This window comes from Typopeltis vanoorti, chromosome 15, assembly GCF_054136105.1.
Source record: "Typopeltis vanoorti isolate ZY-2024b chromosome 15, IOZ_Tvanoo_1.0, whole genome shotgun sequence".
Taxonomy (NCBI): Eukaryota; Metazoa; Arthropoda; class Arachnida; order Uropygi; family Thelyphonidae; genus Typopeltis; species Typopeltis vanoorti.
This window is the reverse complement of record NC_143563.1, coordinates 79,132,743-79,155,254: the sequence shown is the minus strand read 5'-3', so window position 1 is coordinate 79,155,254 and position 22,512 is coordinate 79,132,743. Positions and strand designations below refer to the sequence as shown.

Sequence of the window (22,512 nt, the reverse complement as noted above, 5' to 3'; positions counted from 1 at the left end):
GTCCAGTTGTCCTATTATGGACTATGGGAATAATAATATATTTTATTATTATTATTATTATTCATTTAAAATATAGTGTTTTTTCTTGGCTTGTGTTTTGAACAGGTAGAATGTTTTGTCTCTAGATTAGGGTATCAGAATTATCACTAAATGAGAACCGGTACTAAGAATTCATTATTAAATTATTATTCTAGTAATAGATATAGTAGTAGCAGCAGAGACAGAATTTCATTTTTATTTTTCTGCTAATAGTCTTTCTTTAGTGCATATAAAAAATTGTTTTCGTTAATTGAATTAAAATGCTAAAAGACAAATACGATTTGTTTGTGTAGTGGCGCTTATGTTTGATGAAATTTTTTAGGAGGTATTATTGAAAATCTTCTGCAGACGACAGATATTTCAGATTCAAGTTACGCCTATTGCAAGTAAGGTTTTATTCTCTTAATATTTAAGTATATATATATGTATATATTAACTAACATTTAGTTAATGCGACTAACAAAGGCAATAGATAATTTAGGTTAAAGTTATGTCTTTACAACTAGAATTTTATTCTCGTAGTATTTATGAGAATAAAATATATGATAATAAAACATTAAAGCCAGAGTCACTTATTAATAAAAAAATAAAAAAATCAACCTCCATTCATATTTTGCTTGCACTTATGTGAATCAGGTACGAAATAAGTTTTAAAAGAGGTAAATCGTGAGTAGACATATCGGTACATAATAAATAACGGAAAAAACTCACGTAGAAAGATTATTTATTAGTATAATTTTCGCCTGTGTGTCACAGGCATCTTCAGTACATTAAGCTCAAAATTAAACACTAACTGACAATTCCAAAAAGCGCCACCTAAGTAGCTGGTGTAAGATAACTAAAAAAGGTCAATAACTTTCCTAAAAAAAAAATTAATACAATAAAAAGTTAGGAAAGATTAGCTGATTTGTAAAGTACTATCTCCCATAAAGGGGATAGACGTAAGCCGTCGGATCTGTTTAAGTTAGGAGAATGAAGTAGAGTTTCACATGTTTCTTTATAAAGGCGTTCCATGAGAAACTGACTTTTGTGAAGAACTCTTGTCTTTCTCCAATGAAGGTGTCTACCAGATTCCGTGCTCTTGTGGATTATCTTATTTCGGACAAACGGGAAGATCTGCCTCTATTCGGCTAGAAGAACACCAATCTTATATTGAATACTTTAAACCTGAAAAGTCTGGACTTTCTGAACATGCCATCTTCACTAGACACAGAGTTCATTGGAGAAAGACAAGAGTTCTTCACAAAAGTCAGTTTCTCATGGAACGCCTTTATAAAGAAACATGTGAAACTCTACTTCATTCTCCTAACTTAAACAGATCCGACGGCTTACGTCCATCTCCTTTATGGGAGATAGTACTTTACAAATTAGCTAATCTTTCCTAACTTTTTATTGTATTAATTTTTTTTTTTAGGAAAGTTATTGACCTTTTTAGTTATCTTACACCAGCTACTTGAGCTTAATGTACTGAAGATGCCTGTGACACACAGGCGAAAATTATACTAATAAATAATCTTTCTACGTGAGTTTTTTCCGTTATTTATTGTGTACAGGTACGAAATGCCGGGAAGCAAGCATCAAAATAACTCCACACTACTTAATCATTACAGACTTATTACAATTAATTATGCTGAAATACTGTTTAGATCGTCTAGTGAATTATTGTGCGATAATTAAGGTGTGGCTTGGCTGACAGCTCCTGCGCAAGGATTAATATCCAGCGAGGCACTATTTAAAAGGTAAGCAGAACTGTCGCTGTCAAGCAGCAGCTATTTTAATGCTGCTCCAACTGCGGAACGTGATTAGTAAAGTTACGGTTAAAAAAAAAAATTTAAAAATCAGATGACCATACTAATATGTAATATGAAGTTATGCCAGTATATGAATTTAATGCTTTATTTCACAAATATGTTTTCTTTCCTTGTCGTATTAAGGAATGATATAACACTTATAAATGTTCAAAATTTTGTCTATCTGAATAAATGTTTGGATGAGTTAAGGTTCTTTATGATATGCTGTCCTGTGAGCTAGACCACTCATGATGAGCCTTTTGACACCGTGGAAATTTATAGTAATAATAACAACATTGTGCGTCTTACTGTGTACTTCTTAGGTGCGGTTCGCAAAATGTGTAAACATGTGTTACGTTCGTTTCGTTCATTCTTCTAACCATACTTAATTTATTCCTGAAAATTCTGCGGGAGGAATTTTATTGAAATTTTATATTCAGAATTTACACACAACTTTGTAGTATCATCTCAATTTTTGTTTCTGTCAGACTGATCGAATAAGGGTATGATAAGCATGTGCGCAATTACATATTGCAATAACGTTCTCACGGGATAGAATTTCATAAAATTTGTTGTATTTAAGATGTACATAAGAATATGTCCATTTAATTTTGGTTTCAACAGGATAATGAGTTTTTAGTGTGCAAACTTCAAAACGTTTGGAACTTATTAGTTAATATGAATTAAAAATTATTACTAAAATAATATTAAATTATAATAATACTACAAACAAAAATAATCCTAATAGTCCGCACTCGTTGGATAGAATTTAATTAAATTTGATGTTTATAACCCGGCAAAGGTTGGTCGATTGGTAGAGCCTCTGCTACTAATAGCTCAGTTAAGTAAGTTTGAGCGTGGTTAGTAGTTGGAAGGGATCCAATCGTTCGATGCTGTTGGCACACTCTCCCTCTATGAGGCTTTAGACTCCCTGGAGGTGTCATATAATAATAATAATCCCTAATATGTCGAGTCGTTCAATTTGGATCGATTTAATGACAAAGACAGGTAAAACAAAAGTATTTGTCTAGACCATAGGTTGCCAAACTTTTTCGGGCCACCGCCCACTTTGCAAGACATAAATTTTGTAAGCCCCCCCCATATTTGAATAAAACCATATTTCAAATATTTGAGACTGAATAAAATCATATTTCAAATACTCAATACTGTATTGTCGACATTTCTTCTTATATTCAGACATAATGAAGTAATAAAATTCGCAAAAATATTGACAAAATAAAAGATTTAATTTACACTTTGTATGACTCCACTTATCTATCACACTTTCGACTGATGATTGTTGGCAAAGCACACAAAAAATAATGAAACTTATTCCTAAACCACTGGTATTTATAGATTTGAAATCTAGCCCGAATCGACTTGCATGCATTGACTTGTTTGTGATTCCATCGTACTCGTGCTTTGAACAAGTCACTGCAAGCACCCATATTCCTGTCAAAATATGCTGAATTGAGTGAGTTAATTACGTAATAGTTGACCGACATACTACTAGTTAAGACTCGTCTACTGCGTGGATAGACTAAAGCCTGTATGGCATGATCAATTTTTACAATAGCAAAAAATGAATAAAATTTTTAAGTATATAAAAAATAGAAGTTAAAATATCCTGTATGACACGTTCAATTTTCTCATTGACATAGAAAATTGACATCTATTTCTATCTGATATGGTAAATTTTCAAATGATTAAATAATTGAAATAGAAAATTGATAAAAAAAATTGATCGTGTAAGACGGGCATAAGATGAATTAAAATTCAATATTTAAATTTTAAATGATTATCTAATCGCAAAATCACGAAAATAATTAATTTTTAAATATATATTATTAATTTCTTCTATAAAGAGCCACCGATCCCTAGACCGCCTGAACGCCCCTAAATGCTTCTGCAACCATAGATTCCCAAAGTGGGCGGTCTTTCATGAAATCGATTAATAAACTCACATTTATAATCGATATCAAGAGAATTATCTCAAAACAACAAAAATGAAGCTCAGAAGTATCAAATTGTACTGAATATAAGCAATTGTATGAGACTACTAAGCCTCTGTATGTTTTGTTCATATGCGTACGTTTATGTAATTTTCGTTTTTGAATCAGTGATTACGGTTGGTTGTTTTGATTTACCGGCGTCTTTGGCTAAATGAATTCTCCCCCCCCCACACACACACACCCTTTCCTTTTTATTTCCCTTCCTTCTATAATAATAATAATTCCTCCTATAGCTTGATGGAATTTTATTTAATTTGATATTCAAGACTTCTAGTAAAATTTTAATCAAGCTAATTCAGTTTTGTTTAATCATTTTAATGACAAATATAGGCTCAGTAACACTGCCTATAGTACATGCAGTAAAAACGACTTTAGATTCAGTTGTAGCAATGAATGGTGGCACTATTCAAGAATGTTATTATGAAATATACCTTTTAAGTGCATATGTTGTGCCGTCACCTATTTTCTTGCTCTTGTTCTAATACCATTTGAGAATGCTTAAGAAGTAATTAGATTAGTTTGTAGTGATTTTTTTTGAAATTTGGAATTGAGAATTGAACCAGAAATTTATTGAGCCACTTCAATAAAACTTTCATTCAGACCATCTGCAGAAATATAAACGACAGAGGTTGCTTTGGTGGGTTGAAAAGAAGGAAAAAAAAAACACTCATGTATTTTGAATCTCACACTCTTTGCACTGCAGTTGTGTTACAGGGGTGACCCATAATTTCCATTCCTTCTGTGCATGGTCATACAGTTTTTATTCTTTGGATTCGAGCACATGCTGTGGCAGAATAATTGATTCTTTTTTTTAAATGGTTTTCATCACCCAATACACTTAAAACTTGCGACCACTGCCAAGCTTGATTGGCCGGCGAAATAAAAAAATCGACATATTGCTTAAGTGAGATGTCCCATCTTCTCACTCAGCCAACACAGAGCTTGCAAGAGCAGTAAAATATCAACACATTTTAAAATCCAATTTATAAAGGACCAAATGAAGGAAACTTGCCTTCTGCTCAAATGACACCAGAGCTTTCTACTCTCTCACGAAGGTCATTGGGCACAACTTTTGCTTATTCATTCTTCCATTCTGTCTGATATCCCGATGCCATCATCGGGATTCTTTCTCGTGTAAATGATCCATTGGAGAACAAACTTAGAGCGCAGTTGAGGGAATCCTAATACTTCTGGTTCTGATGCTATTCTCTCAATTGTGCTCCATATTTGTTCTCCAGAATTAACATCCATCATATATCATCTAACATCAGCCGACTCTTAGAAGCAATCTTATACATCCAAAAATCTTATACTCCATTTCAAAGAAGGGAGATAAAATGTCTGCCAAGCTATCGTCTCATTGTCCTCACTGCAATATTCTCCAAATGTGGAAAAGATCACTAACAGCCAACTTGTTCACCACCTGGAGAGCCACCATTCAGTGATCACCTACGCGAATTCCGCCACTTTGGCTCACTACAGATCTCATAATCAAAATTACCCACCTTTCTGATACAAGCCAAGGACAAGTTTGGAGAAACCTATGGTCTCTTGACACCCCCAGGGTATTTAAGGTCTGGCAATACCTACTTACCTAAGTCTCATCTTCTGCAGTTTGCGACCCGTTTTCCGTTGTGGTTGTTCGCTACATTCATGGCGGATAAGTTGATCGCTTCAGATATTCCAGCTAACGCTAGTATTTCATATAATATTCCTTCTAGACATAATTGACCTCTCACTAACCTCGTGTTCCTTCCATAATTTTGCTAATGATAGCGCTCTATTCCTCTTCTTCGTTTGACAAACTTTGTATTGCTCAAACATTCAAAGATTCAAGATCTTCAATAATTAATATTCTAAAGTGGAATGACAAATTGGTGGAGTCTTAAAATCTAGTTCTATCTTATCCTCTCTTAAGATTTGTTTCCTTATGCCGACACGCTCTATCCTTCCTGATAGAGTGTCACATCCATAGCTTCATATCACATTGCTTCTGCATTCTCCAAAAAATTTAATCTTTTTGCTCATGACAGTACATCTGAACAACTGCCATCATTATGTAAATCTGAAATCCGGCTAGCAAAAGAATACTATTTTCACATTTGGAGTAATGCATTCTGTTTCTTTCTTATACCTTTTCAATAAGTATTTTCAGTAGCATTGTACTGCTAAATCGATTCCCTAGGACACCTAAAGAAAGACCGTTATGAGCTCGATTCTAATCACTGATTAGAGGAAATTTTTCCAAGCATGTCTTCGATTAGTTCCTGAGTTAGTCGAGCTCTATTTTTTCCTCAAAACTCGATTTTTTAATACCTTAACTCAAACAAAGTTGACCACCACAGAACTCCTCGCATCATTCCAGACAATAATATATCTTGTTAGGATTAGAGACCACCAGATAGTGGCAATTATCTGCCGTATTCCCCTTCCTGAAAACATATAACTACTTACTTAAATTAAGGGGATATTAAATCCCACATAGTTTTAAAACCGAATAAGAAACTCAAAGATTGGAATCAGAGAGTTTCTTGCCGAATATAGTAAACTATAAAGTATCGGCGACACTAGCGTGTCGCCGATACTTTATAGTGGGATTTAATATCCCCTTAATTTAAGTAATGTTTTCATTGCCGAAATGAAGCTTATTAGCTCTTTATACTTAAGTAACATATAACTACAATTTATTTATAAAAATAAAAATTATCCATTCTGCTAGCTTCTTACGTCATATGGCGAACTTCACCAGGATTAAGTTATTTATCAATTTGGTGAAAAAATATGACAACAGAATTGTTCTTGAAACGTAAACTGACGTTAATGGAATCTTTTGTCCGCGCGGTTAGCCTAGTGGCTGATCGGTTCGCAACCATATAACTGGGGAAAGGAGTGTCCTAGGTTCGATTCCCGTCGCCGACGTGAGGAGCTTACGGATCTTCCTCAGCCATAGCCAAGTTAGCCGGTCTTGGGCGCGGGCAGTAGGGTTTTTTCCGCCAGTTTATCTGGCGTTTTTCATCCCGCAAGCAGGCAAACCGGCCCCGTGAACACACAACGATCTACAGCCATAAATACTTACCCCCCCATGAGGGGGCTCAACTCGCCCCAATAGGGACGGGGGAGAAAAAGGGAGGAAACTCCATACGAATAAATAAATAAATAAATGGAATCTTTGCTAAAATGGTAGTGCATTTCATGTAAGGATGTTACACACGTGCTTTAATCGTTGATCTGTGCTGTGAAACACGGCCGTTCATTTTAATGTTTTAGAACAAGAAGAACATTTTTTTTGTCTTATGCTCCAGCTACACATTTGTTTTAATCTTATATATCTATAATGAATTAGGACTGAATCATTTCACTTTTCTAGTTATTAGCTTCATAAGCACTCTGTGCACACAGACTGCATTCTTTCCTATTGACCACTTTTAATTATACATATCAGATAAGAGCTCCCTTAACTAACCAACTGGTACACGTACATAATTAATTGAAATAGAGGCTCGTGGCTGTGTGGATGTTTTTCTGTTTGATGAACACATTAATTAATATAGTATTTACGCGCTTCCAAAGTTCATCATTTATTTCCTAAAAATCTTGCTTCGCAGCAGTTTTTTCCCCCTCTCATAATTCATTGTCAGCATCAAATTTTGCAACTAGCGTACACTGTTGGAACGATCAGGGCAGGTCAGGGAATAACAGAATTCATCTCGGATTATACTTGATTGTGTGTGATATCCTGAAGCTTCGTTCACATTCTAGCCATGACGTCAATGTTTCCATGGCAACTAGGCAACTTTATAGCTTGGGAATGCTGTGTAGCGACGTTCTGGAACGGAATATGTCAACTGTAGAAGGGTTTATATGTTGTTTTTAATGCAAGTTTACAGAACAGTGAAAGCAATTTAATAAACTGAAGTACTAAATACATCTTTTTTTTTTGAGTTGTTATCCATATCCGTACCTTACACATTCAACTACTGTAAAAGTAATAATTCATCTGTTGCTTTTAATTTGGCATTTGTTCCACATCAAGAATCAAGATGAGCATTTAATTGGCATTGCACGTTTTCTCTTTCTTTATTCCCTTTTTTTTTTTTATCTTGCTTGCATTATCACTAAATTTATATTTAAAGCAGAGATTACACTGTGGGTCACTTTAAGTATAGCTAGTAACTATTATTATTATTATTATTATTATTATTATTATTATTATTATTATTATTATTATTATACGGGCACTTTCACGGAGTCCTATGTCTCATCGTGGGAGACCCAAGCTATCAACACAATACTATCGTACCTCTCCTTGAAATCATTAACAGACAAAGCACTCACAACTGACCCAGTTGTTCTGAGGACAGTGTTGACAAAAACAGGGAAAGATAGAATGAGAAATGGGAACATTAGGAATATTTTAGAACAAGAAAGAGTTGAAAAATTGTTTGTGAACTCTCGCCGCTTGAAATGGTTTGGATATATAATAAGCATGAATTTACGAAGAGTACCAAGAAGAATGTGGGAATGAAAATTGACGGAAAAACCAAGAAGATTATCGCGGTAAAGATGGAAAGACCAGATAAGAGAAAATTTAGTGAAAAGAAACTAGAGTTGGAACAGTGTTCGCGAAGAAAGCATACGGGATGAGAGAAAGAAATGGAGAGTTCTGATCCACTTGACCTGATATGTTGGAGCCGTTATTTGTTAACAACAACAACAACAAAAAGATTAACCTGATAATATCAATCTGGTTATCTTTCAATGTTATCCTCCGACCAGCTTGCTATGTTTGAGATGCTAGTTATAGATGAAAAGGATGATCAAAAAAAAAAAAAAGGCAGAAGGAACGAAAGGTTAAGGCTGAAGAAATGAAAGTTTTCTACTTAGAAAACGTTGATCAGATTGGAGAATATGACAGAAATCATCATGCATTAAAAATGCCTAGACTTTTTTTTTTTAATGTCAGTTTTGTTTATCAAGCAACACTTATTAGGAAATGATTCATAAAAGCTAGTTCTCTATCATTTAGTGATGAAGAAAATATTCCCTATAGATATATGTCAATAATACAATAATATTGTTGCTAGTCATTAAAATTCATGCTAGAAAAATAAGTTTGTCAAGATTTGCTGGCGTGAGGGCTTCGTGCTCTTAATCTCTGCACCTGATTATTTTAGGAAACTTTTGGATTTATTTTAACTGAATAGTAAGTGCAAATAAATGTTCAGTATAGTTTACTCATATTTTCTAGTTAAGACTACTTTTAGGTGATCTTCAATAGAGACCTTTTTGCATTTAGTACAAATACTGACCGATAAGATGTGCGCGCATGATGATGTGTTGACTGACATCCAAAAAATATTGTCTGTTATAGAGAAATTTACTTTTCATATACAGTTTGCTAACGCAGCTAATGATAGTTTCAAATATATACGAGGTGAGAATTTCTACGAATAAACATGGAAATATCAAAAGAAAGGTAAAAATGTATGATTCCTACCCCTTCGTAAGTCCCACACCAACGTCCCATCTGTGATAGCGTTGATGGCGGTCGAATAACTTCTGACTGATGGGTAGTGGCAGATGGCCTGTTCCCATGAGGCAGCTTCCGAAAGAGATAGTTGACTATGATAAACTCCAGCATGGAGGCATAAATGAAGAACATGCACACTCCATCCCACAGGTTCATGGCTGTGAGATTTGAAACAACCGGTAGCGTGGACCGGAAGCTGTTGGTCGTCGTGCAAAAGTTCAGCATAGTAGTTACCCCGATCATCACTCGGGCAGGCACAGCATTAATATCCAACCAAAAGCTAATGAAGGAGCTAGTCACCAGCACCATTCCTGGACCGAAAACGGTGCTGAAGTAGAAGGCTTTATCACGTGTAAAGACTAATAGTACCCGCAGACAACTGTAATTACCTGGAAAATTTGAAATATCATGTTAGTAGGGAAATATAATTAATACTAAGTTTCAATTTATAATTACGACAAACATAATTTCAACAAGTATTTTAGCATTCATTATTGCATAAGGACGGTCAATAGCTAATCACTCCAAATTAATTAATTTTAATTATCATTTTCCTGTTTTATATATATATATATATATATTAAGAGATGCTTTCCACTGACTCAAAGAAGTTACGTTACTTCTACATTAGCTTAAAATGTTCTTTCCTATTTATTTTGCAGTATGTTAACTTATACTAATTTGCTTACCTCTCCACGTGTGATGCCTGTCACATTCACCGGTGTCGTTCTTAACTAGATAGGCGTTATGGTATCGTAGGGAGGTGGCACCACTGATTGGTTCGTTTTGGTCTGACCACTGCAGTTCCATTTCGGATGTCTCGTGGGATACTGAAGAGGAAAGCGAAACATGAACACAGTGATATCAAAGATATATCAGGTAATTTCCATTGGTAATCACTTGTTTGAATATAAAAGTATGTGCTGCAATGGACTATTTAATGTATAATTTTCACCTGGTCACTATTATGCAATGCTACGAAATTTATGTTGCATAATATCGATGTATCTCCTAAACAAAAACAGACTATAATAGCCGGCGTAAAAATAATAATTTTTAAGAGGAGTAACGTGGGAATTTTCCCAGAATAATACTATAACATCCTAGCCCACAAGCTGCACAATTAGGCTATTGAAGAAAGGCAAAGCACTCGGTCTGGTTGGCCGAGTAGTTATTGCGCGCGCACACACACACACACACGCACACGCACGCACGCACGCACGCACGCACACACACACACACACACACACACACACACACACACACACACACACACACACACACACACACACACACACACACACACACACACACACAGTGGGAACTAAGAATTAAACAATTACGTTTTGACTATTAGCATGCTTCGTGAACTCTAGCTATATCATTGTATAAATAATGCTTGGTAAACACAGAATCTTCGATAGCTTCTTTTTTTTTTTTTAATCAGCACCACACACGAGAGGTCCCAAGGCTTATGCCATTAGAGTGCTGCATATAGGCAAGTGGTTCGAAGGAGGAAAATAATTTATTTATGTTTTTGAAGACCTGAAGGTCGTAATCTTTGGGGGAGGACTTTTCCAAAGAGCCGAGGTGTAGGAAATGATGGCAAAGAACGAGAAGTTGACTCGATGAGTTTTCGAGTTGAACTCTCAACTCGAATGGGTGTTGACTGGCAGCTCCTCGTGTTCGTATACCAGTACTCTACTCGTATACGAATACGAGGAGCTAGCCGCTACATCCCTCCACTTTCCTCTACTCAGTAGAGGAAAATGGAGGGATGTAGCGGCTAGTTCAGCGGATAATAAAGGGTGTCATTGGTTAAGCGAATTGCTCACTTCTTTATACACTCAAGCATTCTGAGAGGAGTCTTAGGTGTACTACCTCAAATGCGGGAACAGTCTTCTAAGGTTAGGTGGATTCGAGCTATATAAAGTGTCAGGAGTTAAGCAGGTAGGAAGTACTGTTTGGTACAGTTAGTTATGGCAGGATAGAAATTAAATGTGAGAGTTAAATAAAAAATAGAAAAAGTGGTCAGGGTTGGCGAAAGGAATATTGTCAAACGGTGTTCTTCCTAGCAGTGAAACAAGACAGACAGGATTGTGTTTTTGTGGCAATCAATAACATTCCCACTGGATTCCCACTTGAGAATGGCAAGGAGATCAGTGTTTGAGGCACAGGTTAAAGAAGTTCTTGAAGCGTGAGTTATCTGAGTAATACAAGGATTTGAAAATGTAAAACATGAAAAGTGGAGAGTACTTTCATCAGCAAAGATATGAATGGGATTGGATGTCAGGGAGAGAAGGTCATTGATATATAGGAAAAAAAGGTATAGGTGACAGTACTGAGCCTGGGATATACCAGTATTAACTGAAAAATCTGATGAAAAGTAACCATCTGCCATAATCCTCATTGGACGTCCGGAAAGGAAGCTGACGATCCACTCACAAAGGGAAGGTGGAATACCGTACGATGGAAGCTTGGTAAGAAGGATAAGATGTTAGACTCGATCGAATCCCTTGGAAGTATCAAGAGTGATCACTTGAGTCTCTCAGAACTTTTCCATGTTCTGCGTCTAAAGGTAAGTGAGGTTGTCAAGGAGATCTGCAGTGGAACGAGAATGGCGGAATCCATATTGGTGATGACTAAGTAATATTTTCTCCACTGATTATCTTTGATTACCATTTCCATTATTTTTGAGAAAATTGAGGTCAGAGCAGTAGAACGATAGTTTGATGGTTGACTTGATGCTTTGATGCTACGAAGGATAGCATGTAAAAACTGTCATTCATCGGCCGTCACGTTGAATGCGGATTTCCGGGCATCGACTGGAACACGACTGGAAAAATTTTCACTAGATGTTGAGTTCAGAGAGGATATGAAATAAGCAGTGACCACTTCCTTGTTAAAATAAAATTAAGATTACCACCTAAATGGCTACAAGTAACAAGAACAGAAAGAAAAATTGAAAGATTTGTTTATAAAACTAGATTAATGAATGACACAAATGTACAATGGCTATATGAACAAAGAATTAACCAATATCTAGATAAAATAAAACAAAATGAAGAAATAGAAATAGAATGGCTTAATATAAAAACGATACTAAATGCAGCAGCAAATGAAAGCTTAGGAAAGAAAAAATTCAATAAAAGAAAAAAACTGAAGATTTGGGATGATACAATCAAAGAAATAATCAAAAACAAAAAAAAAGAAGCCTATCACAAATGATTAAGCAGTAAAAGATCAGTAAAAGAAGATGAAATAGAATATAAAAGAATAAGAGCCATAGCTAAACAAAAGTCAGAAAAAGACATAGAGCAGCATGGAATAAATTTGTTTCTAATTCATCATCATCATCATCATCATCAAATTCCTGCCATGTACCCTCAAGGGGTGTACAGGATTTGTTTCTAATTTAGAACATGATTTATATAAAATAAGACCCAATGTGTATAAGATTTTGAAACACTTAAATGCAGATACCAAAGAAAACATAAAATTAAACACTGAATTGAAATTAGAAGAATTTCTAAATTACTACATAGACCTGTGGACAGATAAATATTTTAAAAAAGACAACTGGCAAACAATTAACGAAAATGAAAAGGAAATAACTAAAGAAGAATTAAAAATCAGCCTGAAAGAAACAAGAAACGGAAAATCACCTGGAGAAGATAAGCTAGGTTCAGAACTATATAAATACGCAGGAACAAGATTCAAAGAAAGACTCTTATTATTTTTTAAATAAAATTTACTCAGCTGGTATCCCCCCCCCCCCAATAGAATGGAAAAAAGCAATTGTGATTTCCTATCTTTAAAAAAGGTAATAGAGATGACCCTAAAAACTATAGAGGTATCAGTATACTAAATTCCTGTTATTTAAGATTCTGCTATAACAGAATCTTATATTCTGTTATAGCAGAAATATTCCGAAAACTTTATTCTAGAAGTACAGAACGGATTTAGAAAAGGACGATCATGTATAGACCTGGCCTTTTTCCTAAAATTAATAATAGAGAAAAGAAGAGAATACAATTTAGAAACACATATTGCATTTATTGACTTTGAAAAAGCATTTGACAAAGTTAAAAGAAGCATATTTAACATATTAAAAGAAAGATAAATACCAAATAATATCCTAAAAGCTATCACAAGTATATATGAAAATAATCAAATACAAATAAGATTAAATCACGAGCTATCGTATACGAGAGAGATAATCCAAGGGGTCCGACAGAGATGTCCCCTCTCAGCAACTCTTTTTAATATCTACTTAAATGAAATAATAATAAAATGGAGTAAAAATTTACATCGAGGAATTAAACTTTCTCCTACAGGTAACTTAAACACTCTCCTCTTTGCAGACGACCAAATAATAATTACAAATTCTGAAGATAACTTACAGAAAGCTATTTTAGATCTAAATGAGATATCCAAAGATTATGGTATGATAATATCAACAGAAAAATCAAAAACTATGGCCTTTAAAGGACAAGATCCAGCAAGAACTAAAATAGTAATAGATAAATCTTAGAACAGGTGAATTCATTTAACTACTTAGGATGCACGATCACATATGAAAATGAAAAAGATATAAACGTAAAAATCGCAAAATATTTAAAACTAACAGGTGTAATTAACTCTATATTTAAACCAAACCTAGTTCAAAAACAAACCAGGCTAAAAGTATACAATACATTAGCCCTACCAGTCTTAATGTATGGAAGCGAAATCTGGACAATAAAAAAAAACACGAAGATTAACAACAATAACTGAAATGAAGTTTATGAGAAAAACTGCAAAGTATACCTATTTGATCACAAAAGAAACGAAGAAATTATGAAAGAATTAAACCAAGAACCAGTAATAGAAAAAATTAAAAAATATAAACATATATGGATGGAACACGTTCAAAGGATGAAAACAGAAAGATTGCCAAAACAAGCCTTAAAGTACAAGCCATTAGGAAAAAGAAAACCAGGACGTCCTCTTAAACGATTCAACGATGACTTCTAAGGCCGGAACAGGCCATGCTAGGCCTAAATCCTTGATACGCATGATGATGATGATGATGATGACTGGAAAACGAATATGCACAAAAACATTCAGAAGCAAGGCTCACAACATGTGTTTCCATGGTACGACCGCAATATGAATGCCCCAGAATGCAGCGTCGTATTCAGTGGTGCAAAGAGAGTGTGCAGTGGGATGTGGAAAGCTGTGTTATGGAGCGAAGAATCACGCCATACCCTCTACCAAGCATATGGACGCGTTGAGTGTGGAGGATGCTCGGTAAACCCCAACTATGAAATTCGGAGGTCGCGATGTCAAGCGCGATCCTGTTTTTCCTAGTTCGGCCTCTGTTCTCTGTAGTGCCACGAACATTGAACTCCGAGAGGTATCTGGAAATTCTAGACAATGGAGTGCTTCCTACTTTGTGTCATTTCTAGGGAACTGACCATTGTCTCTTTCAGAAAGACAATGCACCGTGTCATAAGGCTGCTGCTGTAACTGCGTGGTTTGTGGACGTCAATGCCATCACACTTGACTAGTCTCCACAGAGCCCTAATCTCAATCCTATTGAACATCTGTGGGATGGACTTTAGCATCGGGCGAGATCAACGGATCCGTCCCACAACAGTCCAGGACCTCATTACATACCTACAGGAAGCATGGTACAAAATTCCCATTTGATCATGTACGGTATCGTACGCTTGTAGAAAGTATGCCCCGTGGGATTGTTGCAGTCATTGCAGCGAAAGGAGGTCCTACATCTTAAGATGGGGACCATTGCTGTTTGTTCTTCACTCTGTGGTGTCCGTTGACTTCTTTCTAAGCAGTGTATAACATTAATTTACAAATCAAATTTACATTAATTTAGCATTCCATTACAAATCAATTTATAGTATCTTAGCATTAATTTATAAATCAAATTTACTTTAATTTAATATCAAATCTTTGATCATTAATCGAAGAACTGTTGTTATCACTTGACTAATAATTTGATTTTAAGCGATAAGGATTGCCCAATTCAATACCGAAGCTATAAAAATTAGCCAATTAATTTTAGCGATAATTATGAAGATCGGAAATGAATTAAACTCGTCAAATAAGCATAGTTGTAATCGGCCTTTTCAGCAGTTGAACCAATGTCTTCAGTAGTGTTTTAAAGAACACTGATAATGTGGGATCATTTGTGCATCGGATAATAATAAGCTTGCTGCTGCGGGTTCGAATCCCGCCATGTGCAAGGATGTGTATGATATGATTGTCTGAGTAGGAGATGAATTTCATCGCGCAGTGTGAGACCACCGCCTCACTTATGTAAAACTATTTAAAAATATATATACAAAAATATATAAAATTAATAAACAAAATTAAAACTAATCCTTTGCTCAACCTTCGGTACCAAAGTAGCATAGGTTTTTAACCTTTCGTGAGTGGGAGCTACATTAAAAAAACATGTATCGAGATAGGAGAGGCAGGCTTCAAACCATTGAAAGTAATGGAGAATCTATAATCAAGAATATTGTTTTTGTTCTTTACTCGCAGATTTTTTTCTTCGTTTTTGTGTGAGAAAACTTTTAAGTTGAATTAAATTATGTTTCACTTCATTTCAAAGAATGTTCTTCTTTCTCAAGACCGCTTTGACAGACTATTTTATTCCACGTTCAAGCCTGTTTTCTATGTGTTTTTTATGGTCGGAAATTGAATTTCTTGTATATAGATTTTCATATAGTGAATCAGCAAAAGTTTACAACAAATAACAACTTCTAATTCCAAACTCTAGAATGTAATCCGAAATATTGCTTTGTTCGTAGTCTTGAGTAATGAAATATTTAAGAGGCTAAGGAAATAATTTTGTGAGGAAACTTTTCTGTACTCATTTATTAGTTCTTGAAAGTAAACGTTGTTAAAGCGCTAAAGCACGCAATATGGATTTAAAAATCGATGAGCTTTGCAGTAAAGTTCTTCGATGTTTTATATCTCTAGCATACTACTTACTTTAATGCAACTTGTTTCATTGTTTTCTCGTTGACCGAATAACTTTTTAATGTTTCAGGCGAAATACTTTAATGATCGTAGAACTGAGTTAGTTCCACATTAATGTGATATAGTGAATGCTTTAAAACATGAGGAATATAATACATTCGGTGAGAATTGCGACTTTATTGCCGTGCTGTTTTCTTTTAAAGAAACGGAATAATTTAAGGATTAACAAACCCATCATACTCGTATGTATCATAATGCCGTTTAACCTGTCGTTCTTGTAGATTTTTGAAACGTTAGAAATTTCAAATAGGAAATGTACTCGTATATCAACTCCATATCAGTTTTCATTACGGCATGCCACCTGTCTTTGTTCCTTCTAGAATTTCTTTAGGTTTTAGTGCTAATTGCCTTAGAAAACAATTACTTGTAGTATAGCGACCACGTTCCATCTAATTTCGCCGAAGACCTGAAGTCAGATGGAAGAATCCTCAACATAGTCATCTAAGGTGCCATCATTCTTAATAATTTTAACTTTTCCTTCATAACTATTATCTGCATCCCATAGATTTTGTTTAGAGCACAAAACAAAAAAAAGCTAAACATCACAACAGAAAGTTTGCAGGATTTATAATAACACGTAGTTCATTACATGGATGACGATCCATGTAATGTGAAGCCCGTCTAAGAGGATACAGTTTGTGATTCTAAATTATTCGATTCATACCGAAGACGTTGTGTCATTCTCATAAAGAATGGCCTAAGCGACATACGCTGTTTAGTTGGAAAAGACTGGTTTCATTTTTTTTTCGCTGAGATGAAGGAACATTTCTCTGAAATAAAATGACTTTTTCAACTGAAGGTGAATTAGCTGAACCGGGGTTTTTCATATAGCAAACAGAGAAGACCAGACGGAGAATATAAATATACAGCAAAATAATATCGGAGCGCACAATGAGCTCATAAGTACTCATTAAGTGCAGGGCACTCTTTTAAGAGTGAAATAGCTCGAGAGACCGGGAACCTGTTTCGGTCGTCTGGAGTATGATCTGAATTTGGCTGCTGATAAAATATCGGTAACTGATCTAATAGTTACAAGGTGTAGAACCACGATTTATCGGAATCTGATTTAGCATCAGAACTTGAATTCAGAAGTAAAATATCAGAACCTAGACTAGAAAAGTGTCTGGAAAGTAAACCTGGATCACTTGTCAAGCACCTTCCTATTCACGTTAGGACTAGGTTTCTCTCCACACACACACACACACACACACCCCTCGCTGTAGCCAACCAGCCACCTGTATCCTGTATGATTTGACACTTATTCTCCACTGCCTCATTTATCATTTATCCCTCCCGAAACGTTTTTTTTTTTTGTTTGTTTGTTTGGTAGATACAGCAACAGTTCGCATCGTATGATCAATTTTGGATCAGTGACGCGTGTATATAGAATGATAAACCATATTAGCACAGCGCCCAAATATATAATTTGGGAACTGCTTATATGGTTTACTAATATAAAAATAAACCTTATTGGAACATTATTTTCCAGTGAGATCATTTTTACAGTATCAGAATGTGTTTAGGAATAAATTTCGTAATAAACTAGAACCAAATAATAGGACGGAATCTCGCATTGGATATAGAGACTGGATATGCAGATATATAAGGAAGTTATAAGACCATTTGATGCCTAGCATTTAAAGTAAAAAAGCCGGTTCTGTTCACAGAAAGTATTTGGATTTCAAGTGTAATATGCAGTATACCGTTTTGTGCAGCATTTTCGTATAAGTGTACATGATCGAAAACGTAAACTGTGTATCAATTATGTCAACAAAGGAAAAGTTATCTTAAGTATGTTACAATCTCTACATTATGGTACGAATAACTGAACTTCAATAAACCTGAGGATTCTCACATTTTGGGTTAAGTTGCATACAAATTGAAAGAATCGGTAAAGGCTCAGGACTGCCGTATTTGGTTGGTTCATTAGTTCATTGGTTCATTATCAACTTTCTTAACAATATCTGTTGTACACAACTTTCATCTAGACAACAGATCCGTTTGCTGTAACGTTATTAATTTCTAAATATTTAAGGTTTATTAATGTTTCGAAATTAACCCGAACATTTTTTTTTCCAGATACAACATAGTTGCGCTTTGATAGCTATAATTGTACACCTGTAGTTATTATACAATATATACAGTTGCCGGTCTTGTTTATTGAATAGAAAGCATCTATCATACCCTTATTCTATCCTCCACCCAATACGTCGTGAGTTCGAATCTCATTACGGGCATGGGTAATTGTGAATGTTTTTGGTAGATCGTCGGTGTGTACTGTCCCGCTTCATAGAAGACTAAAGCAGTTTGTAAAAAGTTCCATGTTTTGGTCCTTAGAGCTAGGTTTCGATTATGAAAAAAATCAAAAATATGAAAACCGTAGTAAAGGTTTAAAAGAAGAAGAACAAAAACAACAATAAAAAACTTTTCTCGCCTTCGGTGCTGATGTTCTATATAGGTTTACAACTTTATGTGTGTGAAAGTACATGGAAAAATTGAGTCGACACCTACAGTCGTATTCTGTTGTGGAGTTACAACTGTTGTAGTTACGATTGCTTTGTTACAAGGGATGATATACTGCGGTACTCATATACTGCATAGCACAGTTTTTCCAACTGAATTTCAATCTAGTATAAAAAGTGGGAATGAATCATAACTTTTGTTAGATACTAACTAAGCAGTAAATACTGGAAGAAAAAGACTTCCCTTGGTTGTAAAGCAGAGGTGCTGTTCACATAACCACTTTTTATGTCGTTTTTCAATAAACAACATAATCACTTTACACGTGAGATTAGGGCAAATAAGTGAGACTATACTTGATATATTTATAGATTTCTATTCATCATATTTCCTGACATTTTAGATATATAAATGAAACTAGGCGTATTTAGTATAGTCTATTTTTTTGTTTTGGTTTCAATATATTAAGCAAAAATTTTGCATTTTGGACGATATTTGGTAGTCTTATTTGTTTCTTTCTTTTCTTTTTTTTTGTTGACTTAAGTTTCATACTCTTTAAAAAATTAGAAGTTCATCTCTTCTCCAACAGGAGAAGTCACATGAAAATTCTGTATCACATTTGTCAAGATGACGCGAAATTGCTTTTCGGTTGGAAAGACCTGGTTCAAATCCCGTCTGCGAGGGTATTTAAACCAGCTTTTTCTAACGAAAAAGTGACCTTCCTGGAAATTGGAGCTTCTTCTGCCCTGCAGATAAAATACTGGTCAAGCACGCAGTTAACACGTAATATACTGGTCTTATGGTTAGCTGTTGCATCCATAATTCTAAACAAACTGAATTTCAATCTTCCTTCCCAACACATCTAGAGAAAGATGTCAAAATATTTACCCCGAGGGAAAATCTGAAGGAAGCTATTTTCTTATAGATCAAACTTCCTGGATAGTTTTTGAGTGGCCGCAAAGACTTAAAATTGGATGACAGCTCTTCCCTTCCCATACCACCTCATTCTGAAGCAATAAGAATGCTAATCCTGGGGGAGAGAAGTAGGCCATTTTGCTTTTTTTTTCGGGTTACTTCTTTCTCTGAAATACTTTGGAATATGAAATGTAGCGTCTAACCAAACAAGTAGAGTTTTTTTTTTTTTTTTTTCAGGCAGAAGAACTGACGGTGAGGAACTGCAACACCTTTTACTAATATTAAGAATAAATTCGAGAACAGATTATCGTCCAATAGACATAATGAAAAGAAACAAATTATTATCAATTGTTAACAATTTAAAAAATACTGACATCGCCTAAAAATAACGCTAAATATATCAGAAATCATTTGCAGCTATGTGTTTTACGTGCCAGTAACGACTTCGCAACGCGCATGTTGTACCACTCTGCAATTTTTCTTTCTTAGTATTCCGTTATTAAAAACGTTGTTCAGTTGTGCTTCTCAAAAATCTATACACTGATAGCTTTTGCATAACTAGCACACGGAGCTAAGTTTGCTAAATTCTGTGAATTACATTTGGATAGTAGCATTTAGTTAATGTTTAACAGTATATTTTTAATACTCATACTCATTTTAAAACACACACTAAAACAGGATTCTATTTCGTGTTTACTTTGCTAGTTTTATACACAGATATTGCTCTGTGACGTTTTATATTTTTTCTCTACTTACCACTTTCAATTGCAAAAGGACACTTGGGATTGTCGAAAGGGAAAATCTGCAAGTTTCCCTGGCAGTTTAGGATCATATTCCGCCTGGAAGAGAAATTTTTTTTCTGATTTATGTTACTTTTAGGAGATATATATATTTTACAAGCAGAAACAGTATATGAGGAAAAATATAATCACAGTTTTATCATTTTTTTTGTTTATTCGCTGACTGGTTACTTTAGTACCAACTTATGAATATGCAGCTGTATCAGCATTGGTTTGCATTTGCATTTGAAATAATTTGCCACAGTCTGCGAATACATTTTATGTCGAAAGCGTTTTTATGCGTTTTGCGCTCTCCTGATATTTGAAAATATCAGTTATACTTTCAAGTAATATCGAAATCTCTTAGCAAATAAGTCATCAGATGCTCTAAAAGAATACAGAAAAAACTGTAAGAGAGAGATAAGTCAATGCGCAAAAGTAACTAAACAAAAGTCATGGAAAAAATTAGTCAGAATACAGAAGATAAATATCACGATAAATAAAAGCTTACAAATGGAAGAAAGAGTACTGTAAAAGAAATCAAAGAAGATAAAAGTGAACATGAAAACTGAGATAAGTATATTTTAGATGTCTGGAGTAATTACTTTGAAAGACTGTTAAACAAAATAATCGGTCAGAGATCATTAGCAGAAAATATTCAAGACGAATGCAAATAGGAGCATACGTCCATACTTGAGATAGAAAATGTATCAAAAACCCGAAATGTGGAAAGGTAGCTGGAGGAGATTATGTTCAACCAGAAATGCTGAAATTTAGAGGTATAACCGTCTTGAAGTAGCTATTCTGACCAGGGCCTCTGCACAATTTAGAAGGCCTGGTCAGAAGGTCGAATTCCAGATGATTGGAGTTGAGTTCTCATGGTCCCCATCTATAAAAAAGGGAAATAAAGCTGAATGTGAGACTTACAGAGGAATTTCTCTGTTAAGTGTTCCAGGAAAGATTTATGCACGCATACTTAAGAAGAGGCTACAGGCTAAGAAAAACTGTGGAAAAGAAACTCGGAGAAGAACAATCTGGGTTCAGTCAAATAGATGTTGTCAAGATAATATTTTTTCTTTTCGACAAAGAGTTAAAAAATCATGAAATATAGCGCATGGATCACTGTCTAGGTTTTGTAGATTTGGAAAAGGCATATGCCAAGTTGCCTGTAGAAAAGCTTTTTAAAACGCTACAATTATATGGAGTAAATATAATATTATTAAGAACAATACATAGTATATATTTAAGTAGTACGTCAGCAGTTAGAATTGAAGGAAGAACTACTGGAAACTGGTTTGATGTAAAATCAAGGTGTAAGACAGCGTTTGCACACTATATCCACTTCTATTCATTATCTCTGTGGATCACGTTATGAAAGAAAGGGACATTAAACCTGATATTAGAATCGGAGATATCGCAGATTATGATGTACTCCTAAACACATCCGTTGCAAATCTCTAGTATTCCCTAACTACATTGAATAACAGCTGTGACAAATTTAGCGTGAAATTAAGCAATAAAAGACTAAAACGTTAAAATAGTAAGGAACATAAAAAGCTTCACCTGCATTCTCAATGAGAACCTATAGAACAAGTAAAATATTTCATCTATTTAGACACAGTTTTTAGTGAAGCAAATTAAATCTGGAAATAGACAACAGAATAAACAAAGTTGGAATGTTGGGGAGCAGTTGAATAAATTTATTGGAATAAGGGAGACATTAGACAAAACACCAAACAAGCAATATACTAGACAGTGTTCAAACCAGTTCAAATTAGTTTTATTTCTAACCCAACTCTCAGTTGGATAAGATAAGAGATTAGAGATGAGATAAGAGATTAGAGATCACTTACATGAAGTGTGCTGAGAAAGATTAGGGGAGTAAACAGATGGTATCAATAACAGAATCATATTTAAAATAAGGATATTAGGAA

At 34.8% G+C, this 22,512-nt stretch overlaps 1 protein-coding gene and 1 long non-coding RNA gene across 3 annotated transcripts in view; one reads left to right on the top strand and one right to left on the bottom strand.

The window, feature by feature from the left end:
• Nucleotides 1–22,512, bottom strand: part of LOC150098919 (glutamate-gated chloride channel-like) — a 345,862-nt gene that overhangs the window by 5,639 nt on the left and 317,711 nt on the right. For both annotated transcript variants that reach the window (XM_090405610.1, XM_090405611.1), the window contains 3 exons: nucleotides 20,556–20,638; nucleotides 10,061–10,201; nucleotides 9,339–9,760 (listed from right to left, as the gene is read on the bottom strand). In XM_090405610.1, the coding sequence (XP_090261736.1) occupies nucleotides 9,339–9,760; nucleotides 10,061–10,201; nucleotides 20,556–20,638 (646 nt within the window). The remainder of the gene's footprint in view (nucleotides 1–9,338; nucleotides 9,761–10,060; nucleotides 10,202–20,555; nucleotides 20,639–22,512) is intronic.
• Nucleotides 395–22,512, top strand: part of LOC150098918 (uncharacterized) — a 359,215-nt gene continuing 337,097 nt past the window's right edge. The window contains exons 1-2 of the long non-coding RNA XR_016549530.1: nucleotides 395–425; nucleotides 10,034–10,250. This is a non-coding gene — a long non-coding RNA (uncharacterized LOC150098918). The remainder of the gene's footprint in view (nucleotides 426–10,033; nucleotides 10,251–22,512) is intronic.